The sequence below is a fragment of the Rhinatrema bivittatum genome, chromosome 2, assembly GCF_901001135.1.
Source record: "Rhinatrema bivittatum chromosome 2, aRhiBiv1.1, whole genome shotgun sequence".
NCBI classification, from domain to species: domain Eukaryota; kingdom Metazoa; phylum Chordata; class Amphibia; order Gymnophiona; family Rhinatrematidae; genus Rhinatrema; species Rhinatrema bivittatum.
This window is the reverse complement of record NC_042616.1, coordinates 247,981,164-248,005,650: the sequence shown is the minus strand read 5'-3', so window position 1 is coordinate 248,005,650 and position 24,487 is coordinate 247,981,164. Positions and strand designations below refer to the sequence as shown.

General features: G+C 44.0%; 1 protein-coding gene across 4 annotated transcripts in view; it reads right to left on the bottom strand.

Moving 5' to 3' along the window:
• Nucleotides 1-3,235: 3,235 nt before the first annotated feature.
• The window catches only part of ABHD5 (abhydrolase domain containing 5), a 65,054-nt gene continuing 43,802 nt past the window's right edge, over nt 3,236-24,487 (bottom strand). For all 4 annotated transcript variants that reach the window (XM_029589381.1, XM_029589382.1, XM_029589383.1 and 1 more), the window contains exons 4-7: nt 19,550-19,704; nt 5,297-5,408; nt 4,532-4,718; nt 3,236-3,694 (exon numbers count right to left, since the gene is read on the bottom strand). In XM_029589381.1, the coding sequence (XP_029445241.1) occupies nt 3,605-3,694; nt 4,532-4,718; nt 5,297-5,408; nt 19,550-19,704 (544 nt within the window). In that variant the 3' untranslated portion in view covers nt 3,236-3,604. The remainder of the gene's footprint in view (nt 3,695-4,531; nt 4,719-5,296; nt 5,409-19,549; nt 19,705-24,487) is intronic.

The window sequence follows — 24,487 nt, the reverse complement described above, 5'->3', positions numbered from 1 at the left end:
GTGCCTAAAAGGACTGATTTGAGAAATATGGGTTAGAAGTACAATGAATGCATTGAATTTATTTTGAAATTTTTTGGGGTACTAGAAAGCTGGGCTTAGAAATAGACGTGTGCGCATGGGTGCTGGCAGCCAATTTATTAAAAAAATATAAAGTGTTATAAATCATTAAAAACTGGCTACTGAACTAGAAAAGGGCAGCAAGACTATCAAGGTGGGAATGGATAGTGGGTATAAGCATATCTGAAGAGGTGGAGCATAAGAAGGAAATTGGAAACCAGTGGATAGCTGCTAAGTGGAAGAAAACCCTGGCCTTGTATCAAGGTAGTACCTGAGCAAAGCACATGATTCAGGGATCTGAACGGTCCACTGGAAAACACCAACGGGTTGAACCACTGCACTTTGTTACAGAATTCAGAGAACTCAGTGCTTGACAAGTTGAGGAGAAATTCCTAGCTTATATATGCAGGGATAAGTCTTCATCTAGTGAGTTGTTGTTCCGCAAAACTATAGTTGAAAAACCCTGCCTCAGACTGCCTTTTAAGTTCTCACTTCAGAACGGCTCTGTCTTCAATACTCTTTATTAGCCCTTGGAGGCATTAAAAAGAAGATGGGCTTATTGGCAAGGGTATGGCTAAGCATATGATGGTGCAATGTCTTTCTGTTCTTTAAAAGATGGATGTCATTCCTTAGTAAAAAATTACAAATGCTCTCAGAAAATGGTAGTCTTATCAAATTTCCTGGTTTGATAGAATAGTATGTATAAAGATGAATATACTATCACAATTTACTTTATGTCTGAAATATCTCCCTAAAGAAAACATTAGTGATGGCTAATAGAGCAATATCTGACTTCATATGGCAAGAGGCCTAGAATCTCTTAGTATACAGAAAAAAAAAAAACTAAGAGAGGGCTGGCATTTCTACTGGATGATTGAAATTCTGGGAAAGCACTGGTTGCATACCTCTTTGGGCATGGCAAAAATGTCTTTCCTTCGCTGCTTACTCCATTATGAAACAATCCTGATCTTGCAGGGTATTTTTCTATGGTTAATTACTCTCTTTCAAAAAATCTGAAAATTGCGAAAGTGGGTAAACTTTTTAACAAGAAGTCTTGTGTCTATGCACAAGTTCAAAAATAGAAACACGATAACATACATGCCTCTCTTTAAGTACATTCAGGAAGGGGTTGTTTTCAAAAAAGCCCTACAAATGTGGTTGTGACAGGGAATTAAAACATTTAGGGGCGGATTTTCAGAGCCCTGCTCGCGTAAATCCGCCCAAAACCGGGCGGATTTACGCGAGCAGGGCCCTGCGCGCCGGGAAGCCTATTTTACATAGGCCTACCGGCGCGCGCAGAGCCCCGGGGACTCGCGTAAGTCCCGGGGTTTTCGGAGGGGGCGTGTTGGGGGGCGGGCCCGAACTGCACGGCGTTTTTGGGGCGTGTCGGGAGCGTTCCGGGGGTGTGGCTACGGCCCGGGGCGGCCCGGGGGCGTGGCCGCGCCCTCCGGACCCGCCCCCAGGTCGCGTCCCGGCGCGCAAGAGGCCCGCTGACGCGCGGGGATTTACGCCTCCCTCTGGGAGGCGTAAATCCCCCGACAAAGGTAAGGGGGGGTTTAGACAGGGCCGGGAGGGTGGGTTAGGTAGGGGAAGGTGAGGGGAGGGCAAAGGAAAGTTCCCTCCGAGGCCGCTCCGATTTCGGAGCGGCCTTGGAGGGAACGGGGGTAGGCTGCGCGGCTCGGTGCGCGCCGGCTATACGAAATCGATAGCCTTGCGCGCGCCGATCCAGGATTTTAGCGGATACGCGCGGCTCCGCACGTATCTACTAAAATCCAGCGTACTTTTGTTTGCGCCTGGAGCGCAAACAAAAGTAGGCTATTCGCGCTCGTTTTAAAATCCGCCCCTTAGAGAACTTATTAGTTATAGCACTGGGTTAGTATTAAGAATGTACCATACACTTATTTACTCAACTGTTGATACCCTGGGGAAATAAACCTACCTGGGAAGCCAATATTGATTTTAAGCTATCCAAGGACAACCGGTTAAGTATGTATATATATATATATATATATATATATATATATAAATAAATAAAAGGTTGCACTTCTGAATTTTTTTTTAACTGTTCATACTATACATCTATAAGACTACATAAAACAGGACCCAAGCCTATGTCTGTCGGTTGCCAAAACTGAGAGGACAGAGGTAGAAATCTTCTATGTTTGTATCATATATGATAAATAAAATCTACTGGGCTGAAATCATCTTTTGGATTTATAATTTTACTAGATCACTACCAGATGAATCAGCCTAGTGATTAAAGCGGTAGGCTATGAACCAGGGAAGCCAGGGTTCAAATCCCACTGCCATTCCTTGTGACCTTGAGCAAGTCACTGCACTCTCCATTGCATCAGGTACAAACTCAGATTGTGAGCCCTCCTGGGGACAAGGAAATAACTACAGTACCTGAATTCAATACACTTTAAAGTGGCTGAAAGGCAGAATATAAATAAAATAAAAAATAACTGGGATATGAGTTAAAATGCTACTATACCTACGGTTAAAGAAGTTCAATTACTCTTAGTAGCTGGTAGGCATATCGTTAATCAATTAAATTTATCCAATAAACCCTCAACTATGGTTTCAAAATGTATGGGATATCTATGCAATAACAATTTACCTATAAAGTTAAATAGAGATGTCCTGATATGTGGATTTGGAAGATTTTATTGACTAGGGTAAGAAAGGGATATCTGATTTCAGTTATCTTTGTCTTTTGTTTTCTATGTACATTTTTTAAAGTAAAAATACTTATCTTAGAGGTCTTTGGCTGGTCTTTTTGAGTTATATGCTGGATATTATGGGATTGGACTGGATGATACATTATTGAGTTGTATTTTATGAATGTGGTTTTTTATTTTGGTTATTTTGTTATATTCCATGCTGTATTTGTTTTCTTTAAGATTCTCAATAAAGTCTATTTAAAAAAATAGTAAATATGTACAGATATAAAAAATGCATTTCAAAGCCTGCATTGTAGGGTAGACATGATATCAATTTGTAAGGTCTAAAACTAAGAAACACTGATGAAATATACTTTTTATGTCATGATTCTTTTCACCAGCAATAGAAATGATAGTACAGTTTAAAATGTTAGAATATATAAACTAATCATAGATGCCAGACTTCAGAAATGTCTTCACTGAATGTGTAGAGAAGAATGAAGTTTCACTTAAGGTGCATTTGTTCAACTTTACAGAGTAAATCATAAGAGAAAATCTTACAGTTAAAAAAATACAATTTTTCTTTGTTAATACCAGGTAGGTAAAGTTTCCTTGTTTTTCAATTTAAACATATAAATATAAAGATTAATACTGTACAAAATGTTTCTGCTAAAATCTGTTCCTAAAAAAAGGCACTGTGGTTCAAGAGTGCAAGTGACTTCACATTTGAAGCACCAAATGTGCAAAACAGTGCAGATACGGCAAGCCCCTCTTCTTGTGTTGTATTACGTAGTTTTCCTCCTATCTCAGACTGCTGCGGTCTCAAACTGTGCCAGTGAGGGGAATGCTTCCAGAGAGAGAGAGAGAGAGAGAGACCAGTGTGGTCAATCTACAGAATGACAGATCTCTAGCACTTTCTGGTTGAAATCTTCTGGTTGATCAGCATACACATAGTGTCCTGCACCACGAATTGCCTACCAAAAAAAAAAAAAATAAGAAAACTGGTCACATTAGTGATTTTTGATAATTCCTCCACTAGGCCATGCATTCCAAGAACTAGAAAGATATTCCAGAAGAACAGATATTATTAAAACTGACCTATCATTACCACTAAAAATGTATTGCCTTTTATGTATTAGGATCAGATCCTCTCCTGTCTTTGAGAACATGTTACAAGCTGCATCAACCTAACCAGAAATAGAAGTAACTAAAGATAAATTTATATATGTTAATGAGGCTGGGTCACGAATGGTCTCTCACTAACTCCCTTTTCCACCCTGTCTTTCACCCTATATCAATAGATCAGCAAAGTGAAGGACAATGGATAACTTTTTAAAAGCTGTTGCCTTATTTCTTCAGTTTCTCTGGAAATCATCCTTGGGCAAGGGTGTTAATGAGGTACTGCAGACAGCTCAAACCACAGTGCTCTAAAGGTTATGTACCACCATGAACGAAAGAACGACTGTCATTTGATGAAATCCTATTTACGAGGATAGAAGTAGATTATTAGAATAATGCCAGCTGGTACAACGGCAGAAGAAAACATTCTGCAAGCGTGCTACATTAATGGCAGAGCTATCTTTAGGCTGGAGTAGTACCTGGAAAAGTAATACAATTTGTGGCTTTTCACAGTCTTCACACTCACTGACAACCTGCCATCAGTGTGCTTTCCTAGCAACTGGTTTAGTGCAGTCACTCCATCCACACCTGCCTAAAAACAGCCCTGATTAATGAAATTAAAGTTATGTCTAAACCAATATCACCCATTTGAAAGCACTGCATTACTACATGTTCCTGAAAAAAATACTTACTATGGTTTTCACATATGAATTTGGTCGCAATGACTGGATGGTACTGCCAGAATTGCCATCTATGCAAGAACGTGCTCCATAAATCACAGTGATTGGAATGTCTGGGTGCATCTGATCAATCCTCTGCAGCATTGGCCTTTGTGCCCATCCATAGGGAATGGTCATATTTCTAAAAGCTGTTTCTCCACTACAATTTAAAAACCAAACAAAAATATTTTTAAAAGACTGAAACCTAAATAATAATTTTACTTTCTAGCACTAATGTACAATTCAAAGAGTTCTAAGTCCCAGAAGGGAAGATTATTCACAAGTTATCCCTGAGGAAGTCTACAACATCATTATTAGTGAAGAAACGGTGCCTCTATCAACCAGGCTTGTAAGTAATAATAGCTGTCTACTGGGGATTCATTCTCATCCACTTGTAGTCCATGTTAAGTTTCCTTCCAACCCTTGTATCAAAAAGTATTTTCACTTTGCTTCAAAACAGAATTTAATTTTGGTGGCATAGGCTGAATCAGAAGGTGACCACAACTAGATGATTTTAAATTATTTTGAAAATTTCTGTTGAATAGTCATTGTTTTGATAAAAATATACGAAGAAAACCAAACAAGTTATCGTGGTTGCCATTGGATCTCTGCCACACTGGTTTTAGTTATTCAATCAAAATAAAAATAAGACTCAATACTCATATTAGGTATGCAAGGACAAGTAGTCAAAAACATAAAAGCAGTAATTAAATACTATCAAAACAAGTCTGGGCATACCTGGGTGACTGAACATTACAATGATAGATATACTCTGTCACAGTATCATCATCAAACATCGAGGAGTACTTTCGTTTGAAATCTGGCCGCAAACGCTGCACAAGGCTTAGGCCTATAGAAGAGAGGAGATGGGGGAATGGAAAAAAAAGCAATTACTAATTGATGATTATTACATTCATTCAAAGCTGATTGTTTACATGTTTATTTTATGACAAGTAAACATTTAGGCCTGTAACAAATTAGCAAGAGTGATTCATGAAAATCTATCTTGCCATCCTGTAAATATGAATAGGGTTGACAATTGGCTCCAGATTTTCAGGACAAGTTGATCCAGCCTTGGTTTTACCCCATTGCATGTTGGGACTTATTCTGATTCCCTTACTGCATTCCCTAAGAATGCAGAGTTGCTTACCTGTAACAGCTGTTCTCCTGTGACAGAAGGATGTTAGTCCTCACAGATGGGTGACATCATCAGATGGAGCCTGGCACGGAAAACTTTTGTCAAAGTTTCTAGAATTTTGACTGGCACACTCAGCATGCCCAGCATGCCACTATCCGTGCACCACATGGAGTCCCTCTTCAATCTTATAATCTAGAATTCACGAGTGAATAAAATAAAACAACAAAACGAAATGAGAACCAAAATCCGCAGGGTGGCGGGCGGGTTTCCTGAGGACTAACATCCTGCTGTCCTAGGAGAACACTTGTTACAGGAAAGCAACTCTGCTTTCTCCTAGGACAAGCAGGATGGTAGTTCTCACAGATGTGTGAATACCAAGCTACAGGCTGCTCCCTGGAACGAGTATGACCAACCGGCACTGAACTGGGTGCCAACGGACACAAAACTAACTGTAGTGCTTTTGGCAAAATAGAGAGAAGCCTGAATCCGAACCATGGGCCTGAGGCAGGGAGAGTTGGATTTAAGCCTGGAATAAGTTGCGAAGGCCAGATTGGCTGAAGCTACTGTCTTGTTGACCATCCTTGTCTAAGCAGTAGTGGGCAGTGAACGTGTGTAGAGAACTCCATGCTGCAACCTTGCACATTTCTGCAATGGGTACTGCCTGCAAGTGGGCCACTGACGCTGCCATAGCTCTCACAGAGTGAGTTTTAACATGGCCTCCAAGCTGAAGGCCCACTTGTGCATACAGAAGGAGACAGAATCCGCCAGCCAATTGGACAGAGTTTGCTTGCCCACCACAACTCCAAATCTGTTCTTGTCAAAAGATATGAAGAGCTGTGTGGACTGTCTGTGGCCTGCTGTGCATTCTAAATAGAAAGCTAAGGCCCTCTTGCAGTCCAACGTGTGTACAGCCCGTTTGCCCTGGTGCGAATGGAGCCTCGGAAAAAAGGTGTGCAGAATGATAGACCAATTGAGATGAAAATCAGTCACCACCTTAGGCAGGAACGTGGGATGCGTACTCAGGACCACCCTATCATGAAAGAATTTTGTGTAGGGCAGATACGTAACCAAGGCCTAAAGCTTGCTAATCCTATGAGCTGAAGTGACTGCTACCAGGAAGAGAACCTTCCAGGTGAGGAACTTCAGATCGCAGGAGCGCATAGGCTTGAAAGGATCTCACATGAGCCGCGCCATACCACACTGAGGTCCCAGGACACAAAGGAGGTCAAAGGGGGGCTTCAGTTGAAGCAGGACCCATATAAACTGCCCTACTATGGGCTGCACAGAGATTGGATTACCAGCAACGCTGTGATGGTAAGTGCTAATGGCACTCAGGTGGACCCTGACCAAGGTGGTTTTCAACCCAGTCTCAGAGAGGTCCAGTAACTCTCTGAGACTGGGTTTTCAACCCAGTCTCAGAGAGGTCCAGTAACTTCGGAGTGGGACAGGCGAAGTATCTGAAGCAAAGCCCCCTCACAACAAATGGAAAACCTCCTCCACTTCAGCTGGTAAGACTTCCTAGTGGAAGGCTTCCTAGAAGCTACCAATACCTGAGACACATCGTCAGAGAGGTCCAGGGGCTACAGGATCAAGCGCTCAGCATCCAGGCCATCAATGCTAAGGCTCGGAGGTTTGGATGGCGCAGTCTGGCCCAATCCTGCATTATCAAAATCAGGTGAAGTCCCCAGATGAATGGGCTTCCTGACTGATAGGTCCCGAAGGAGCGGAAACCAGACCTGTCTGGGCCAGTACAGGGTCTCGAGAATCATGATCCCCCAGTCCTGCTGAAGCTTCAAGAGAATCTGCATGACCAGCGGAAGAGAAGGATACACATACTGTGCCCCAATGTCAGGCAAAAGCATCCGAGGCTGGATGTCCGTCCGTCTTGAACAGGGAGCAGAACTTGCTTATCTTGCAGTTGTAGGGGAGGCAAATACATGTGGAGTACCCTAGGGGGTACTCCACATGTGAAGTACCCCCTAGGTGGAAAATCCAATCTGCCACTGCTGGATCCAGGGACCACTTGTGTGGTCCCTGGATCCAGGAGGATGAGAAAGCGGTGTGCAGTCGTGGAGTGTTGAGACTGCAGCTGGTGTGCAAGAGAAACGAGTGAGAGCTCGCTGTCGAGGCAGGAAAGCCTTTACCTGCAAGGTGTCCAAGTCTGCCTCAATGAACGATAAGGTTTGAGATGGGACTATGCAGGATTTGTTGTAGTTGACGAGAAATCCGAGTGAAATTAGAGTGTGTAATGTAAGATGTTGGGGCGACAGAGCAGCTTGCTGAATGGGAGCCCTGATTAGCCAATTGTCTAGATAGGGGTAGACGTGAACACCTTGAGTTCTAAGGAAAGCTGCAACTACAACAAAACATTTTGTGAAGACTCGTGGTGCAGAAGCAAGGCCGAATGGAAGCACTCGGTACTGATAGTGCTTGGGGGCCTACTAAAAACCTCAGGTATCTGCGATGAGATGGAATTATCGCGAAATGAGTGTATGCATCCTGGAGGTCTAGAGAGCAGAGCCAGTCTCCTCTTTGTAGAAGAGGAAGAGAGCCCAAGGTTACCATTTTGAACTTTTCTCGCTGGAGGTACTTGTTGAGGGCACATAGATCCAGAATTAGACGAACGCCTCCTGATTTTTTGGGGATTAGAAAGTACCGGGAACAGAACCCTAGGCCTTGTTGTGAGTATGGCACTGGTTCTATTGCTCTGGACTGAAGGAGGAGGGAGACCTCCTGCTCCAGGAGCAGTGAGTGGTCGGATGTTTTCCAATATGGTAGAGGTGGGGAGTCTGGTGGAATGGAGAGAAAGTTCAGGTGATAACCTTGAGCAATTATCGCTAGGACCCACTGGTCTGAGGTGATTGAGTGCCACCTGTTGTTGAAATGGCACAATCGACCTCCCACTGGTATGTGGGATAATGGAAGCTGGCTGCTGATCTCTTCGTAAGAGTCAAAAACTGGAAGCAGGGCCCAGCTGAGGGGCTGTTTGCGGTTTTTGTTTCCGTGTCTGACGAGACTGGGCTTTCTGGAACGGTCTCGTAGAACGGGTTCTAGTTCGTGGCGGGTAGGACTACTTCGGGCGGAAGAATGACTTCTTAAAGGCTGTTTTGAAGAATATTTGGAAGGCATGAGAGAGAACTGTCTCAGGGTCTCATGAAGGTCCTTTAGTTCTGCCACCGTCCGTTGAATCTGCTCGCCAAACAGATTGTCTCCTACACAGGGGAGGTTGGATAATCTGTCCTGAACTTCAGGGCGAAGGTCGGAAGACTTGAGCCAGGCCCACTGTCTTGCCGAGATAGCCGCTGCAGATACCCTGGTTGCAGTGTCAAAGATATCATACGATGACCGTATTTCATGCTTGCCTGTCTCAAAACCCTTGTTGACTAGGGTTTGTAGTTGCTCTTGAAATTGCTGAAGCAGGGAGTCTGTTAAATCTTGTATCTTCTTAAATAAGACCCTATTATATTGGGTATATAGAGCTGATAAGAGGCAATTCTAGAGATGAGCATTGATCCCTGGAAGACACGGCGACCAATGGCATCTAGAAATTTCTGTTCCTTACCCGGGGGAAAGGAAGTATGAGGTTTTGCTCTCCTTGCTCTTTTCTGGGCAGATTCGACGACCACAGATTGGTGATCCAATTGAGGTTTGCAAAAACCTGGAGCTGACTGAACGAGATAGGTGGTGTCAGCTTTTCTGTGGACTGGAGCCACAGAGCCAGGAAGTTCCCAGTTCTTTTTGAGGAGATCTAGAAGAACCTGGTGGATAGGGATGGAGGTTACTTCCTTGGGAGCATCCAGGAATTGTAAGAGCTCCATCATTTGATGCCTGTCATCTTGTTCAGTCTGCAATTGGAAGGGTACCAATTCAGACATCTCCTTCACAAAATTGATGAAGGAAAGGTCCTCTGGAGGAGAACGCTTTCTACTTTCAGTAGGTGATGGTGAAGGCAAATCATCGATATCTGGTGAAGAATCATCAGTCCAGGTGTCGTAGGAATCAGCGCCTGCTCCTTTAGGGACTAGAGGAGGACGAGGTGGTGGGACCCCTGAAGGTTCTGGTCAAGGCTCCGAAGGACTCTAAGGAATAACTGGAGGCACCGATGAAGGCACCAAAGGCACCGGTGCAGGCATCGAGGGCATCGATGGATGTCTCGGTGGTGCCCATGGATGCGTTGGCACCGATGGGTAGATTGGTGGCATCGACAGACGTATCGGCATCGACAGAACTCCCGAAGGTGTTTCTCCTCCCGATGACAACGCAAGCGGGGAGGACACCAGAGCCATCGATGACCCGGGGACCATCGGTGGAAAAGCAGCCATGAGCGCTTCCATCCTTGAGAGCAGCAGTGACAACGCTGCTGGAATCGGGTCAGTGGTCGGTTCCGCAATCGGTGCCAGTGTCGGTGCCGGAGGAACCTGGAGTCGATGGCCTCCTGAACCATCCGGTCCAGTTCTTCTCGGAGATCTGGAGCAAGCAGCCCCGGCTCCAGAACAGAAAAAGGAGGCAGAGGCATAGCCGGAGGGACCTCCGTTAAAGGAGGTGTCGCGGCTCCCGATACCCTTTATGCATGACTAAAACAAACTCTGAAGAAAAAGATGAGGCAGAGTCCTCTGAATTGGACGGGGTTTCTTCGACGGCAGCTCGAACGATGGTGAGGTCGATGATTTCACTCCCTCGATGGTCCGAGACTTTTGATTCTGGTTGCGATGTTTATCTCTACGATCCCCTCGGTCCTGAGGGGGAGTAGAGGGTGTCAAAGGCTGAGAAGTCGTCGATGCTGGACAGTCACCGGCCGGAGGTCGATGCTGGCACGCAGTTGACGGTGCCGGTTCTGACGATGTCGATGAAATGGATGGCGTCGGGGTTTGAGCACGGAAGAGAAGCTCCATCTTCTCCATTCTGGCCTTGCGACCTTTTGGTGTCATAAGGGCACATTTGGAACAGGTCAGGACATTGTGCTCACTTCCGAGACACATTACACAGACTGTGAGGGTCTGTGATGGACATGGTGCGAGTACAGTCCGGGCACCGGCGGAACCCTGACGCCATGGCCATGAAAAAATTGAGCCGCGGTACGGTCGACGACCAGTAGGCCGTGAGGACCAAACTTGATGGTAATCGATGGAAAATGAGGAAAAAACTTACCGGAGTACCGCGGCTTGAAAACATTTAAGGAGGGACCCCTGTGGGGTAAATTAAATTTTAGTAATTCCGTGAGGAAAATTCCTGTCAGGAATCTCTACAGAGCTCATTAACTGCATGGCTACTGCTGCGCAGAAAAAAAGAAGACTGAAGGGGGACCCCTGCTGGCTGCAGGGTTAGTGCCATGCTGGGCATGCCCAGTAGGGGCCAGTCAAAGTTCTGGAAACTTTGACAGAAGTGTTCCGTGATTGGGCTCCATCCTGAGATGTCACCCATATGTGAGGACTACCATCCTGCTTGTCCTGTGAGAACATGGTGCCTATTCTCAATACTGAATAATTTAGCTGGCTAATGAATGAAGAGGTGTACAGGGAGGGAGAAAATCAAAGGGGTAAAACTTTATGCGATTGTATATAGCGTGCAATGAGCTGTACTGTCCAGCATATAGCGATTATTCATATAACCAAGTTATGTATTTAATTTGCTATGTCCTTTCTTGGTTATGTTTTCATATTGACAAATGCAGCATTACCTGCTTTTTTTGAATAAAGATATTTCAGACTAAATGAATGTGATTATTCAGCATAAAAGTTAAGAATGTAAGAAGTACCAAGCTGCATTTGACCCAAGGAATATTAAAGATCAGCATTTTGACTCAGACAATGGCCAGTCTGAAAAAGTAGATCCAATTTCTTGTTGTTCACTCCTTGGGATAAGTGGTTGGTTTCCTGGAGTCACCTAGTTAATGACCATTTATGGACTTTTCCTCCAGGAACATGTCCGAAGCCTTTTTAAACCCAGCCTTGCTAGTTGCCTTGATGACATCCTCTGGTGACAAATTCCACAGCTTGATTTTACCTTGAGTGAAAAAGTACTCTCTCCCATTTGTTCTAAATCTTCTTTGTTAAGTGTCAAGTGTCCCCTAGTCCTTTTGACTCCCCTTTTACTGCTCCATCCCATTCATGGTTTTATAAACCTCTATCATATCCTCTCTCAAACTGTTTCTTCTCCAAGCTGAAGAGCCCTAACTTGCTTAGCCTTTTTTCATAGGGAAGATGTTACATTCCCTTTGCCATTTCTGTTGCCCTACTCTGTACCTTTTCTAATTCTGCTGCCTTTTGTTAAATAGGATGACCAGAACTGTACATAATACTTAAAGTGCAGTCGCACCATAGATCTATACAGAGGCATTATGATTATGTTTCATTCTCCATTCTTTTCCAATTAATTCCTAGCATTCTCTTTGCTTTTTTGACTGCCAATGAAGATCCTTACAGAGAGGGGAATGTATATATGATAAAAAGGCTGCAGGGTAGGCAGGAATAAAAAGGTTCAAATTCCTAGTAGCAGATTCTATCCAAGCATCACAGATAAATTATATAAAACAAGGGGGAAAAGAAGAAAGAAACAAAAATTTAGCTCAGTGGGTTAAACACCAGAAATTAAACCAGAAAAAAAAAAATATATATATACTGTGTGTGGGTGTGTGAATATATATATACATATACACACACACAGCAGAGTTGCTTACCTATAACAGGTGTTCTCCTTGTCCTCACACATGGGTGACATCATCAGATGGAGCCTGGCACAGAAAACGTCTGTCAAAGTTTCTAGAACTTTGAATGGCACACTGAGCATGCCCAGCATGCCCTATACCACGCATCCACGAGAGGTCCCTCTTCAGTCTAGTAACATAGAATTACAAAAAAATAAAATAACGAACAGGAGAAACTCAACTCCGCGGGTGATGAGCAGGTTTCTTGAGGACTAACATCCTGCTATCTTAGAAGAACACCTAGGACAAGCAGGATGTTAGTCCTCACACATGGGTGAAACCCTAGCTACAGGCTGCCCCAAAACATATGAGCAATAGACATCTAACCACATGCCAATGGGCACTACAATGGTGATGAGGGGAACAGCCTGAACCCGAAAAAACAGCCAAAGGCAGGAAAATTTGGGTTTAAAGTTGAAAAAGATTCCCGAGGACAGACTGGCCAAAACAACCATCACGTCAGCTATCCTTATCCAGACAATAGTGAGAAGCAAACATGTGGAGGGAACTCCATGTCGCAGCCTTGCAAATCTCCTCCATAGGGACTACCCTCAAGTGGGCTACAGAAGTCGCCATGGCTCTGACGGAATGAGTTTTGATATGACCTCCAAGCTGCAGTCCTGCCTGCGCACAAAAGAAGGAGATGCAATCTGCAATCCAATGGGAGAGGGTCTGCTTCCCAAAAGCAATCTATTCTTGTCCAAAGAGACGAAGAGTTGCATGGATTGTCTATGACCTTATGTCCATTCCAGATAGAAGACTAAAGCCCTCTTACAGTCCAGATTGAGCAAAGCTTGCTCTCCTTTGTGCGAGTGAGGCTTGGGAAAGAGTGTAGGCAGGACAACAGACTGGTTAAGATGGAACTCCGTCACCACCTTGGGCAGAAAATTAGGGTGTGTCCAGAAAACCACCCAGTCATGATGGAACTTCATGTATGAAGGGTAAGTCACCAACGCCAGAATCTCACTGACTCTTCGCGTTGAAGTGACAGCCACCAAAAAGATGACCTTCCAGGTCAGGAATTTTAGATCACAGGAACTCAGTGGCTCAAAAGAAGCCCCCATCAGCTGAGCCAACAACACATGTTAAGGTCCAACAACACTGCAGGAGGCTTCAGGGAAGGTTTCAACTGAAGCAGACCTTGCATGAAGCGCTCCACCAAAGGCTGGACTAAGATGGGCGATCCATTCACCTCCTGGTGGTAAGTCCCGATTGTGCTCAAATGCACTCAGACAGAGTTTGTTTTCAAACCAGCTTTTGAGAGATAGAAGAGGTAATCGAGCAGTTTGCAAGTGGAGCAAGATGGTTGCCTCCGACGAAGCCACTCGGAATCCAAATCCATTTCCGATTGGTTCCATAGTATTGAGCAAAACGCATGTTTGTGGCTCATTAGAACCATACTGGTCTAAACCCTTTATTGTTACAGAAATTTTAGGTACCTCGGGACTGGTATTTTCGGACTCTGAGGATCCAGAGAACAGAAAAGATGTGTCTATTAGAGATATCAAGCTGGTATCCACCCTAGACTGGAAGCATCCATGGTGAGTACAACCTGAACCTGGGGAGACTGAAAGAACACTCCCTGCTTCAGTTCTGAAAGGGTCTCCCACTAGGACAAAGAGTTCCAAAGAGACGGCGCAACCTGGATGTGAGCCTAAAGGTTTTGAGTGGCCTGACACCACTGAGATCTCAGAGTCCACTGGGGCCTGTGCATATGCAAATGGGTGAAGGTGTAACATGAATGGTAGAGGCCATTTACCCAATAGCCTCAACATTTGCTTTGTGGAGATCTGCTGGCACTGCTGCACCGCCCCTGCAAGGGACGCCAAGGTCAGCGCCCTGCTGTGGGGTATAAAGGCCTTCGTCTGTGTCATATCCAGCAGGGCTCCAATGAAGTCCAGCCAGGTTGACGGGTGCAGATGAGACTTTGGGTAGTTGATTACGAACCTCAATAACTCCAGCACCTGGACTGTTAAGCGCAAGGCACTTGCGCTTAACAGTCCAGGTGCTGGAGTTATTGAGCACCACCCAGCCTCCGACTGGGTGGTGCTTTTTACCTGCCAATCGTCGAGGTAGGGAAAAACTTGCACCCCTAACCTGCACAGGTGTGTGCTCCCACCACTGCCAGGCACTTGTTAAAGACGCATGGTGAGGATGCCAGCCTGAATGGCAACACCCGACACTGGAAGTGGCGTTCACCCACCACAAAGCGAAGATACTTTCTATGACCCTGAAAGATCTCGATGTGGGTACAGGTGTCATTTAAATCGAGGAAGCAGAACCAATCCCATTTTTGTAATAAGAGAATCAAGATGCCCAGCAAGACCATCTTGAACTTTTCCTTCTTTAGCAATCTGTTCAAGGCCCTTAGGTCCAGGATGGGGCGGCGACCCCCAGTTTTCTTTTGAATCAGAAAATACCGGGAATAAAAAATCTGCCCCCATTGCCCTGGTGGAACAGGCTTGACTGTTCTGGCCATTACTAGGGTGGAGAGCTCGGTCAAGAAGTCCTCCTAACACACTGATGGTCTCCAAAAGGGATTCGGAGGAGAATCTGGCAGAACACCCAACAGATTCAGTCTGTACCCCCACCATATGATGAATAGAACCCACTGGTCCGAGACGATTGCTGGCCATAGACCCTCAAAGAATTGAAGCCGACCTCCAACTGGGGGATCCCCCTGCACAGGAACGGATGGCTGGCTCTGTCTCCCTCCTTTCCAGTCAAAACCCTGTAGTGGGGCTCATCTGGGGTGCTGGCTGAGGCTTGGGGACTCGCTGTTGCCTGGGGCAGCCCCGAGAGCTCACTCTCTGCAGACAGGCATGATACACCAGCAAGTAATTCTTCCGCTAACAATAGAAAGAAAGGTGCAGTCCTTGTCACGACGACTTCCTGGCTAAAGATGGCAGATCCAAGGTACTGGCGAACAGATGCTGGAGGGTCTCATAGTGGTCACGCAACTGGGCCACTGCATCCCTCACCTTATCTTGCCCATACATGGCAAGTCTGCGAGCTTCTCCTACCCCTTCGACCGGAGGTCCAAGGTCCGAAGCTAAGCAATCTGGCGGGCGCCAATCCCGGCAGCCGCAACTCTACCCGCCGTCTTGAACATATCATAGGTGGAACGAACCTCATACTTCCCACACTGAAAGCTCTGATATACGACTGCCATTAACGCCTCTTGTTGCTGCTGGGGCAGATGATAGGCCACTTCTTGAACCTGCTTCCAGAGTTTACGTGAGTACTGAGTCATGTAAAGCTGATAGGAAGCTATCCGGGCTATCAGCATGGCACCCTGAAAAACCTTCCAACCCAGCGCATCCATTGCCCTGTGGGTCCAGGAGTGCTTGGCCTTTTTGAGCATTGTCTCCACCAGCGACTGGTGGGGAAACTGCCACTTCTCAAAGCCAGTGGCCTGTTGTACCAGATACACCCCATCAGTCTTCCTATTGAGAGGCAGCACCGTGAAAGGGTGCTCCCATAGGCGCAAGAACAGTTCCTTGAAAATGTCATGGATAGGAGCAGCCACCACCTCTTTCAGCGCATCCACAAACTGGAAGACCCTCCAGCATCTTGTGCCTCATGTCCTCCTCCATCATTGACTGGAACGGTATGATTTCCACCATAACCTGGACAAGCCCTGCAAAGGTTAAGTCCTTCAGCAGAGACCGTCGATGCTCCTCGGGGGAGATGGGTCTGAGGGAAGGTCCTTGTAATCCTCTGATGAAGAATCAGAGGTGTCCTACCCCCAGGGATCAAAATGTGCATCCTCCTCACTGAAAGAAATTGGGGAGGAAGCCCTGGGGAACGCCTCAAGGCCTGGGCACTTATGGTCCCAATGGCCCCAAAGGACCTGCAGGCAGCACTGGTAGGGTTGGCCGGGGAGTCTGCCTCATTTGAGGAGCCATGGATGAGGATTGCATCGGGCTGAGGAAGCACCGGTGCTCTGCGAGGCATTGATGGAGCCTGGGCACCGAAGCCAGCTGGGTGGGGAAGATGCCGAGAAGAACACTGAAGAACATTAAATAAATAACATTGAGGCGTTCCAACAGCTGCTCTAACAGGGAGGTCATGACCACCGGTGCCGAGGCAGGCACCGGTTCAATGCCCCGCAGTGCTCGATCCACCGCTAACTGCACTTCAGCTCCTCCTCTAAGGCTGCCAACATTAGGACCAGCAGAGCAAGAGGAGGGGTTTCCTGATCTTCCTTGGAGCCACGAGGGAGATCGGCATCCAGAACTGGAATCAGCAGAGACCGTCTCAGAGCCCCGGCATCGAAAGAGGTCAAAGCCTCCTCGGCTCGGGGGTATTACAGTAAGAACTGATGCCAACCCGAGCCCAGTTCCATGCTCCAACAACAACTGTTGCTTCCTTGATTTCCCATGGTGGTCAGCCCGGTCTTTCCCCAACGCCGAGGTAGAAAGAAAAGATCTGTAGGTCCTTGACCGAGAAGAGACTGAAGAGGGCCGATTCCCCCTCCCCCCCTTCCCCCCCCGGAGTCACCAATGGAGGGCCAGACGGCAAGGGATCGATGCCTATCAGTTCCCCACGATATTTCGTAGTTGAAGACACTGATATCGATGTGGAAGGCTAGGACAGCTTAGGCCTGAAAATCTTCTCCACCTTGTCAAGGCAGGCTCGCTGGCCCTTGGGAGTCATCTGATTGCACAGACGACACCCCCAAACGTCGTGGAATGCCCTCAGGCAGAGGATACGCACCTCGTGTGGATCTGTGATGGACATAGTCTTAGGGCACTGGGGGCACCGATGAAAACCCAATGCCATGGAGAAAAGAGGCCAGCGAACAGTCAATGGTCCGCAGGCACTGACAGATAACGCGACTAGGAACCAACCACAAACAGAACTTACCGCGCCACTGTACTGACTAAGGGCAGGAAGAACTGAGAGGGACCCAGCGCAGGACAAGGCAAAAACTAGCCAAAAATCAAGTTTTCTAAAGAAAGAGAGCACAAGCTCCAAGACCACAAGACGACAGCTCCGTGGAAAAATAGAGACTGAAGAGGGACCCTGCATGGACGCATGATATAGGGCATGTTAGGCATGCTCAGTGTGCCAGTCAAAGTTCTAGAAACTTTGACAGAAGTTTTCCGTGCCGGGCTCCATCTGATGATGTCACCCATGTGTGAGGACCACCATCCTAGTAGAGCATAAAATAAAGTTGTATGTACAAATTTAGAAAGCTGTTTGGTCATGCCCCTTTGAACAGTATCCAATGATCAAACTGACAACATACAGTATATCATATTACCTTTGCTGTCTTTTGCACCTAGGCAAATCATCCCTCCTATTCAAAGTTAAATTCAAATCATATTCAGGTATTAAAAACTTTTTATAGGGGAGGACCCCAAGATGGCTGCCGAGTGAGGAACGCTGTTTGAGGGCTCCCAATTCGCTTTCCTTTGTCTTCTGCTTCCTCATTCCAAAATGCCTCATACTTTTATAAAAGGAAGGCAAGATTGAGAGGGATTACATCGAGTTCTCCCTCTCTGGAACCATACCAATTCCACACTGAGGGCTTCCTTACAGCGACTCAGACAGCAACACCAGGAGTATTGGTCGCAGCGGGGCCGGTGGAGGAGCGAACACCGGCCCCTTTGACCACCGACATCACATTGAGCCCCGGCGCTCCGAACATGCTTACTCCACCATACCATGAACATATGGGTGACCTGGTCACTGCAACGACCTCCTCTGAAATATAACGAGGAGGTATGGGCGTAGAACCACAGGGTGAGATTACAGCAAGGACCCAGGGGATACAAGCCGCCACTGAGGTTCTACCCGGGAGGCTTGAAGGCAGCGCGAGTCAGGGCTTCCTCGGAGCGGTGGGCCCAAAGGATATTTTAACACATACAAGAGGTATGGAGACTGGCTTAGACTCAACTTTGGATGCAGGTGGTGCTTATCCAAATGCTCTGGATCTTGGAATTAATTTACAGTGTCCTTCAGTAATGACACTCTATGGAATATGGACTGCTTTAAAATCTTTAGAGTCCTCATTTACTTCATTGTCTCAAGTTACTCTTGATACTAAGAATCAGGTAATAGTAAATGCACATTTGATTTCCCCCTTTAATCTTAAAGTAGATACTATGGAGTTGCGTTTATCTGCTACTGAAAAAATACAACAAAACCTGGTTCAATCTGAGGTAGTAAATAATAAAAAACTGGAAAATATAGAAAATACTGCGAGATTCCACAATCTAAAAATATTGAACTTTCCTGTGATAAATTTGATTTCCCCATTGGATCTCTTTAAAACATGAAGGCCTATTATTTACCCCAAGTTGTTGAGAGTGGAGAGGATGTGTCAAGGCAATTACCTTCGCTGGATATTTCAGAGATTCTTGAAATGTCTCAAGAAACTGAGATTGTAAGAAGAGCACTTTTGGTCTCCTTCGCTTTTCTTATGGACTGGAATAATATCTTCAGGCTCTTTTTCCGCAATAGAGTCTCTATTCTATGGTCAAAAGATCTGGATTTATCCAGTCCTTACTAAAATTACCCAAACTCGAACTATAACTTTTTATCCATGCGTTCGGATGTACTCCAAAGAAGTGCACAATTTACTCTTCATTATCCATGCAAATGTTATGTTAGGCATCAAAATGTGAACTATATCTTTCTTGAGCCTTTGCAACTCAGAGCGTTTTTGGACACGAACACCTAGAGGCACCCTTAGCTGGTTTGGTATAAGGGTTTGTCTGTTAAGAGCCTCGCTCAGCTTCCCTGTATTTCCCCTTTTAAATTTTGTTTCTGATTGATAATTCGCTCATATTTCTGAGTCCTCCCATTTTTCCTTTATTTTTTTTTTGTGCATGTTTACCTCGAAGCAATATATTGTACTGTATTACCTGTTTTGCACTGACATTTCTGTACAAGATTTTCTCGTGTTAATTTGAAACGTTTTGAAAATAAAAAATAAAATAAAATAAAAACTTTTAATAAACAGTCACATATGTATCTGATGAATTACGTTTCATGTATTCAGACAATTTTAAATAAAAAATACATCAGACCGTACATTTAAAAATGTAGGATTTTAAACCTGTCATATGCAAAAAAATTATCCACCAAGATTTGTTTCAGTATTGTAAAGTTGATAATTTGATAACCTATTACTACTCACCAAAAGGACCAGCAAGTCTGAGCCCTGCTAAGGGGTTGAATGGACTCAGCATAGCTCCAACTGCTTTAATCCATATTGGAATTGGTCTTTGTTCGTCGGCATAGTTTGGTCTGTCTGGGAATCCCCAGGGTTCCACTAAGATAAGGTGGTTCACCCTGTTGGTAAAGATATATACATATATATAATTTTTAAAAACATAAAATGACAAAAACTGTATTCACTATCCACTCCTAGAATTAAGACCACATTTAACTTGATATTATTAGCTGTTAATTAGTCTGTGCTAATTTTCAAACAAAAATTTCTAATATCAATTATATTTGACATTAGGAAGTAAAACTAAACTAGCAAGTCTGGGACGCTATCTAAGATACAGAAATGAAGAAATCAATGAAACATTGCAATCACATTCTCCAAATGGCTACAGACAATAAAAGGTAATTGACACTTTGCATACTTATTTTAAAATGGCAAATCCTTTAATTAAAAGATCAATTTGAATTCACCATTTATTTCAATCACTGAGGAGTCAATTCATCCATTTTGATATTATAAAGAAGTGTGAGGCAAATAGCTAGTCTGGCAAGCCTGCAAATATTTGCTATTGAAAGCTAGAAGAGAAGCTGCACAGGAGGCTAAAAAAAGAACACAGTGAAAATAGGTATATAATAAGGCATTTCAGGCCCACTCTGCTCTGAAACAGTGGGATGCATTATATGCCTCATTTGTCCATGCATAAAGCTCATTATTCCATTCCAAATATGCAAAGAAACTCAGATTACAGTCATTTCCTGAAAAAAAATGGCATGGAAACCACACAGAACACAATCAGGCAATGATTGCAGTCTAAGGCAAAAGGTGCTCAAGCTGGTCCTTGGGCCCCCCGGTCAATCAGGATATCCTTAATGAATATGCGTGAGAAATATTCACATACATAGGAGATAGTGCATGCAAATACATCTCATGCATATTCATTAGAGATATCCAGAAAACCTGATTTGTAGGAGCCCCAAGGACCAGTTTTAACACCCCTGGTCTAAGGACAAGAAACCAAAAATATCTGCACACAATTATTTCAACACTTCTTCATTTTAATATTTTGAAACATTTATTCACCCCAGCTCCATAGAAATCAGAGGAAAAGCACAGCACTTGCATGCGCAAAAAAAAAATAAGACCACTTGTTAGAAAACAAACTACCAATATCTCAACAAACTGCCATGCTTAGAGAATTGTTAGCATGTAAGATTAGCATTTTTCCAAAGCAAATCTTAATTCTGCATCCTTCACTTAAAAATGTATTGTCCATGGACAGACAGCATTCACAGTATATTAGCCACAGATGATACAATCCTTAACCCTTGCCCTTTCATTGCTGCTATAGCCTTACAATTTCACAAACCCCTTCCACATCACCACTGACCTCTGCAGCCTCATCTCCCACACACAAGGGCTCCATCATTGCATGACCTATCCTGCATTCCCAGTAGTTATACCACGGTAAATATATACTGCTTAACACATCCCACTGCTGACAGCAGTCTGCCACGTTCTACAACATAGCCTTTCATATCTCTTGAAGTAACTGCTCTGAACAGGTATGCACATCAGTACTCAGAGATAGTCATAACATATACAAACCAATGGGCACATCTGAAAGCCAAAAAGTGACTGTTGCCGTTCACTTTTCTTGCCCCTTCTCTCAAGTCAGATGAATAGAATCAGCAGACTGGCCAGATAGTGGAGCTGTTAGACACCAGTGGCTATTCTCCTTTGTAGTCCTTGTTTTCTGCGGCTTCTGACTGATGCTATTTCTTTATTTATGGATAAACACAATAGAAGGAAGCCTTCTTACCCTATAGCGATTTCTGTTGCTCTAGGACAACATTTCCCAGCTCTCTCCCGATGGCACACTTAGGTTTTCAGGATTGCCACAAGGAATATGTATGATATAGTTTTGCATATATTGTAGTCTCAATGTATGCAAATCTCATGCATATTTATTTACTGATTGCTTACACTACAGCCCTAAGTGATGTACAATATAACATACCCAATAAAACTTTTGATAACATTCACCAAAAAATAAAATAAGAGATCCATAGTTACACAAATGATAGTGATTTATGCAATGCCGCTGAATAACATATATGATCTCTCTGATTCTTCCCTGAAATCATGGAACCTGGAAGACCCTCGTAGATGACATTACAGAAATCCAACAAAGCCAAAATTGACGCTTGAACTATTGTACAAAAATCATAGTGTTCCAATGGAGTCTTCAAATCTTACAGAACGCAAAGTTTGAAGCATCAAACTTTAACAACTGAACTGATATGACAGCAAAAAGACAAACATGAATCAATTCAGAAACCTAGGCTCTTTATATGAGGAAGAATAGGACATACAACATTACTGATAGTGATGGACATAAGAAAGCAGTTATCACATTGATGGATAATAGAAAATTCTGATTTGGAAATATTTAGAGCAAGTTTACTATGCGCCAACCACTGTTTGATGGTGAATAAACAAATTTGTCAGACCGGGTTGATTATATATGGGTGAAGAATTGGATATCGTCCATGTACACTTAGTCGCCCTCACAAAGGTCTACTACAATATTGCAAAATTTGTGCAAGACAGATATTGAAGAGTAAGGAGGAAAGAGCAGAGCCTTATGGTACACCAGTAGAAACAGACGACATCAAGAATATTGTTGACCAACTCTTACTTGATAAGGCAATCGGTCAGGTAAGAACAGAATCATGAAAGTTCTACACCATAAACATCACATTGCTTCAACTGGTAAAGGAGGATGTTATGGTCCAACATGTCAAATGCTGATTAAATGTCCAATAAATCAAGACATAGATATTCCCACTGTAAAGCTCCCTTCTGAAGGCGACAACCAGGGAGACCAAGAGGGTCTCTATGCTTAAAGATTTTCTAAAACCGAACTGACAAGAATCAAGGATCTGATATTGCTCGACAAAAATCAGCCAACTGACATAGCACCACAAGTTCAAGCAATTTGGTCATAAAGGATAAAGATGAAATTGGCCTATAGTTCGACATGTCAAGGGAATTTAGACCATCTTTCTTTAAGAGAAGCCTAATAGATGCCTTCTTTAAGGAAGAGGTAATAACACCCTCGCACGAACAGAAATTGATGATGGTCATCAAAAATGGAGCAACACTATATCACATTAGCAGGGAGGAGGGGGGGGGGAGCCAAGGCTCAAAGATAACAGCTGAGCCAGCTGAGACACAGCAGCAGAATGCAGGCAGTCTCTCTCTCTTTAAGGGCTGGAGTTGACAAACGCCAAGACATTCTGGGAAGAGAGCTAAGGAGATGCAAAACAGGACCTAAGGCCTTCAAACAAAGATGTCGCCAATGTCAAAGGACAGAAAGAGAGACTGACAATAGGAATAGCCTCAGTTACTTCCTTGATGGAAACATGGTCAAAACACTCCCAATATGGAGAAGGGACCTGAGGTATTAAGGTACCAAGGAGGAAAAGACAAAAAAAGATACATCCAGATTTGAAACTTTGGATGTGAAAAAAAGTTTTTAAAAAACTCTTCACACCCAAGATAACAAGATGTATCAGACTGAGCAGAATTAGACACGGAGACACTGGTCAAATTCTTAGCAATTCTAAATAGTTCTTTAGGATGGTAGCCAATAGCATGGATCTTCTTGAAGAAGAGGGCCTTTCCAGCCTCATTCATTTGAGTTGTGTATTTGTTGAGAAAGGCTCTGAATAAAGAAAGAGATTCCACAGGCTGATATTTATACCATCTGAACTCATATTTATGTAATAGACGTCTCGTGTCTCCAAGTGCTGGAGATTCCCAGCACTGGTCTGAAAAAGGACATCAAACTAAAATTTTCAATGAAGCAAGGGTATCAAAAATGGATGTCAAAATGTTTTCCCACGTGGATACTGTATCTTCTGAATCGCTAGGTTTGAAATTCGCCAGCACGGAGGTAACAAGCTCAGCAAAATCGTTACTATCTCTATATGACCTCTCTTCAAAATTATATCATAGGAGGGACTTTTAGATAAGTGACTACAATCACAAGAGTAGCCGAAAGAGATTAGGCTGTCAGACCATGGAATGGTAATCACATCAAAATTCTTATGGCAGGTATATAAATCAGGGCTTCCCAAACCTGCCCAGGGGACCCCCACAGCCAGTCGGGTTTTCAGTGTATCCACAATGAATATCATGAGATCAATTTGCATACCGCAGATACTCAGAATATGCAAACTGACTCATGTATATTGTGAATATTCTGAAAACCTGACTGGGTGTGCAGTCCCCAGGACAGGTTTGGGAGGCCTGATATAGATGAATTAATGAAAATGAAGTCCAAGGTGTGCCCTAAGTTTGATGAACCAACTGAGAACATTCTAGAGATCCTAAAATGTTAAGAAAGAGAGAACAAGGTGGAGAAAATGGGGCCATGTTCATGTGTAGGTTGAAATCCCCCAAGATAAGCATATTATTTAGGTTGGCCTTGGATGACATCAGTTGTTCAAAAAATGGTGAAAAATTAGTTTGCAGGAGAGTCGGAGGACAAAAGGACAAACATATGCTAAAGCACTAGCATTTCATAAGGAGAATCACCACTTAAGTTTTCCTTGGACATTTTCCAATGATCTTTAAAAATCATCTTGGTCTCTCTTTCTAGGCTGTGAAATGATAACATAACCTGAATGGCACAATTGTTTTAATGAGACCTTGTCTGATTCCAATATCCAAGTTTCAGTTACACAAAAGAATCTGGTTTCTTACTGACAAGCAGGTCATGTATTTGATAGCTTGTCCATTGACTAACATGAATGAAATGTTAGAACAAGGATCTCTGGAGGACAGCAGCCCATGAGAAATAGATATTAAGCAAGATGGACATGCCTCACTATACAT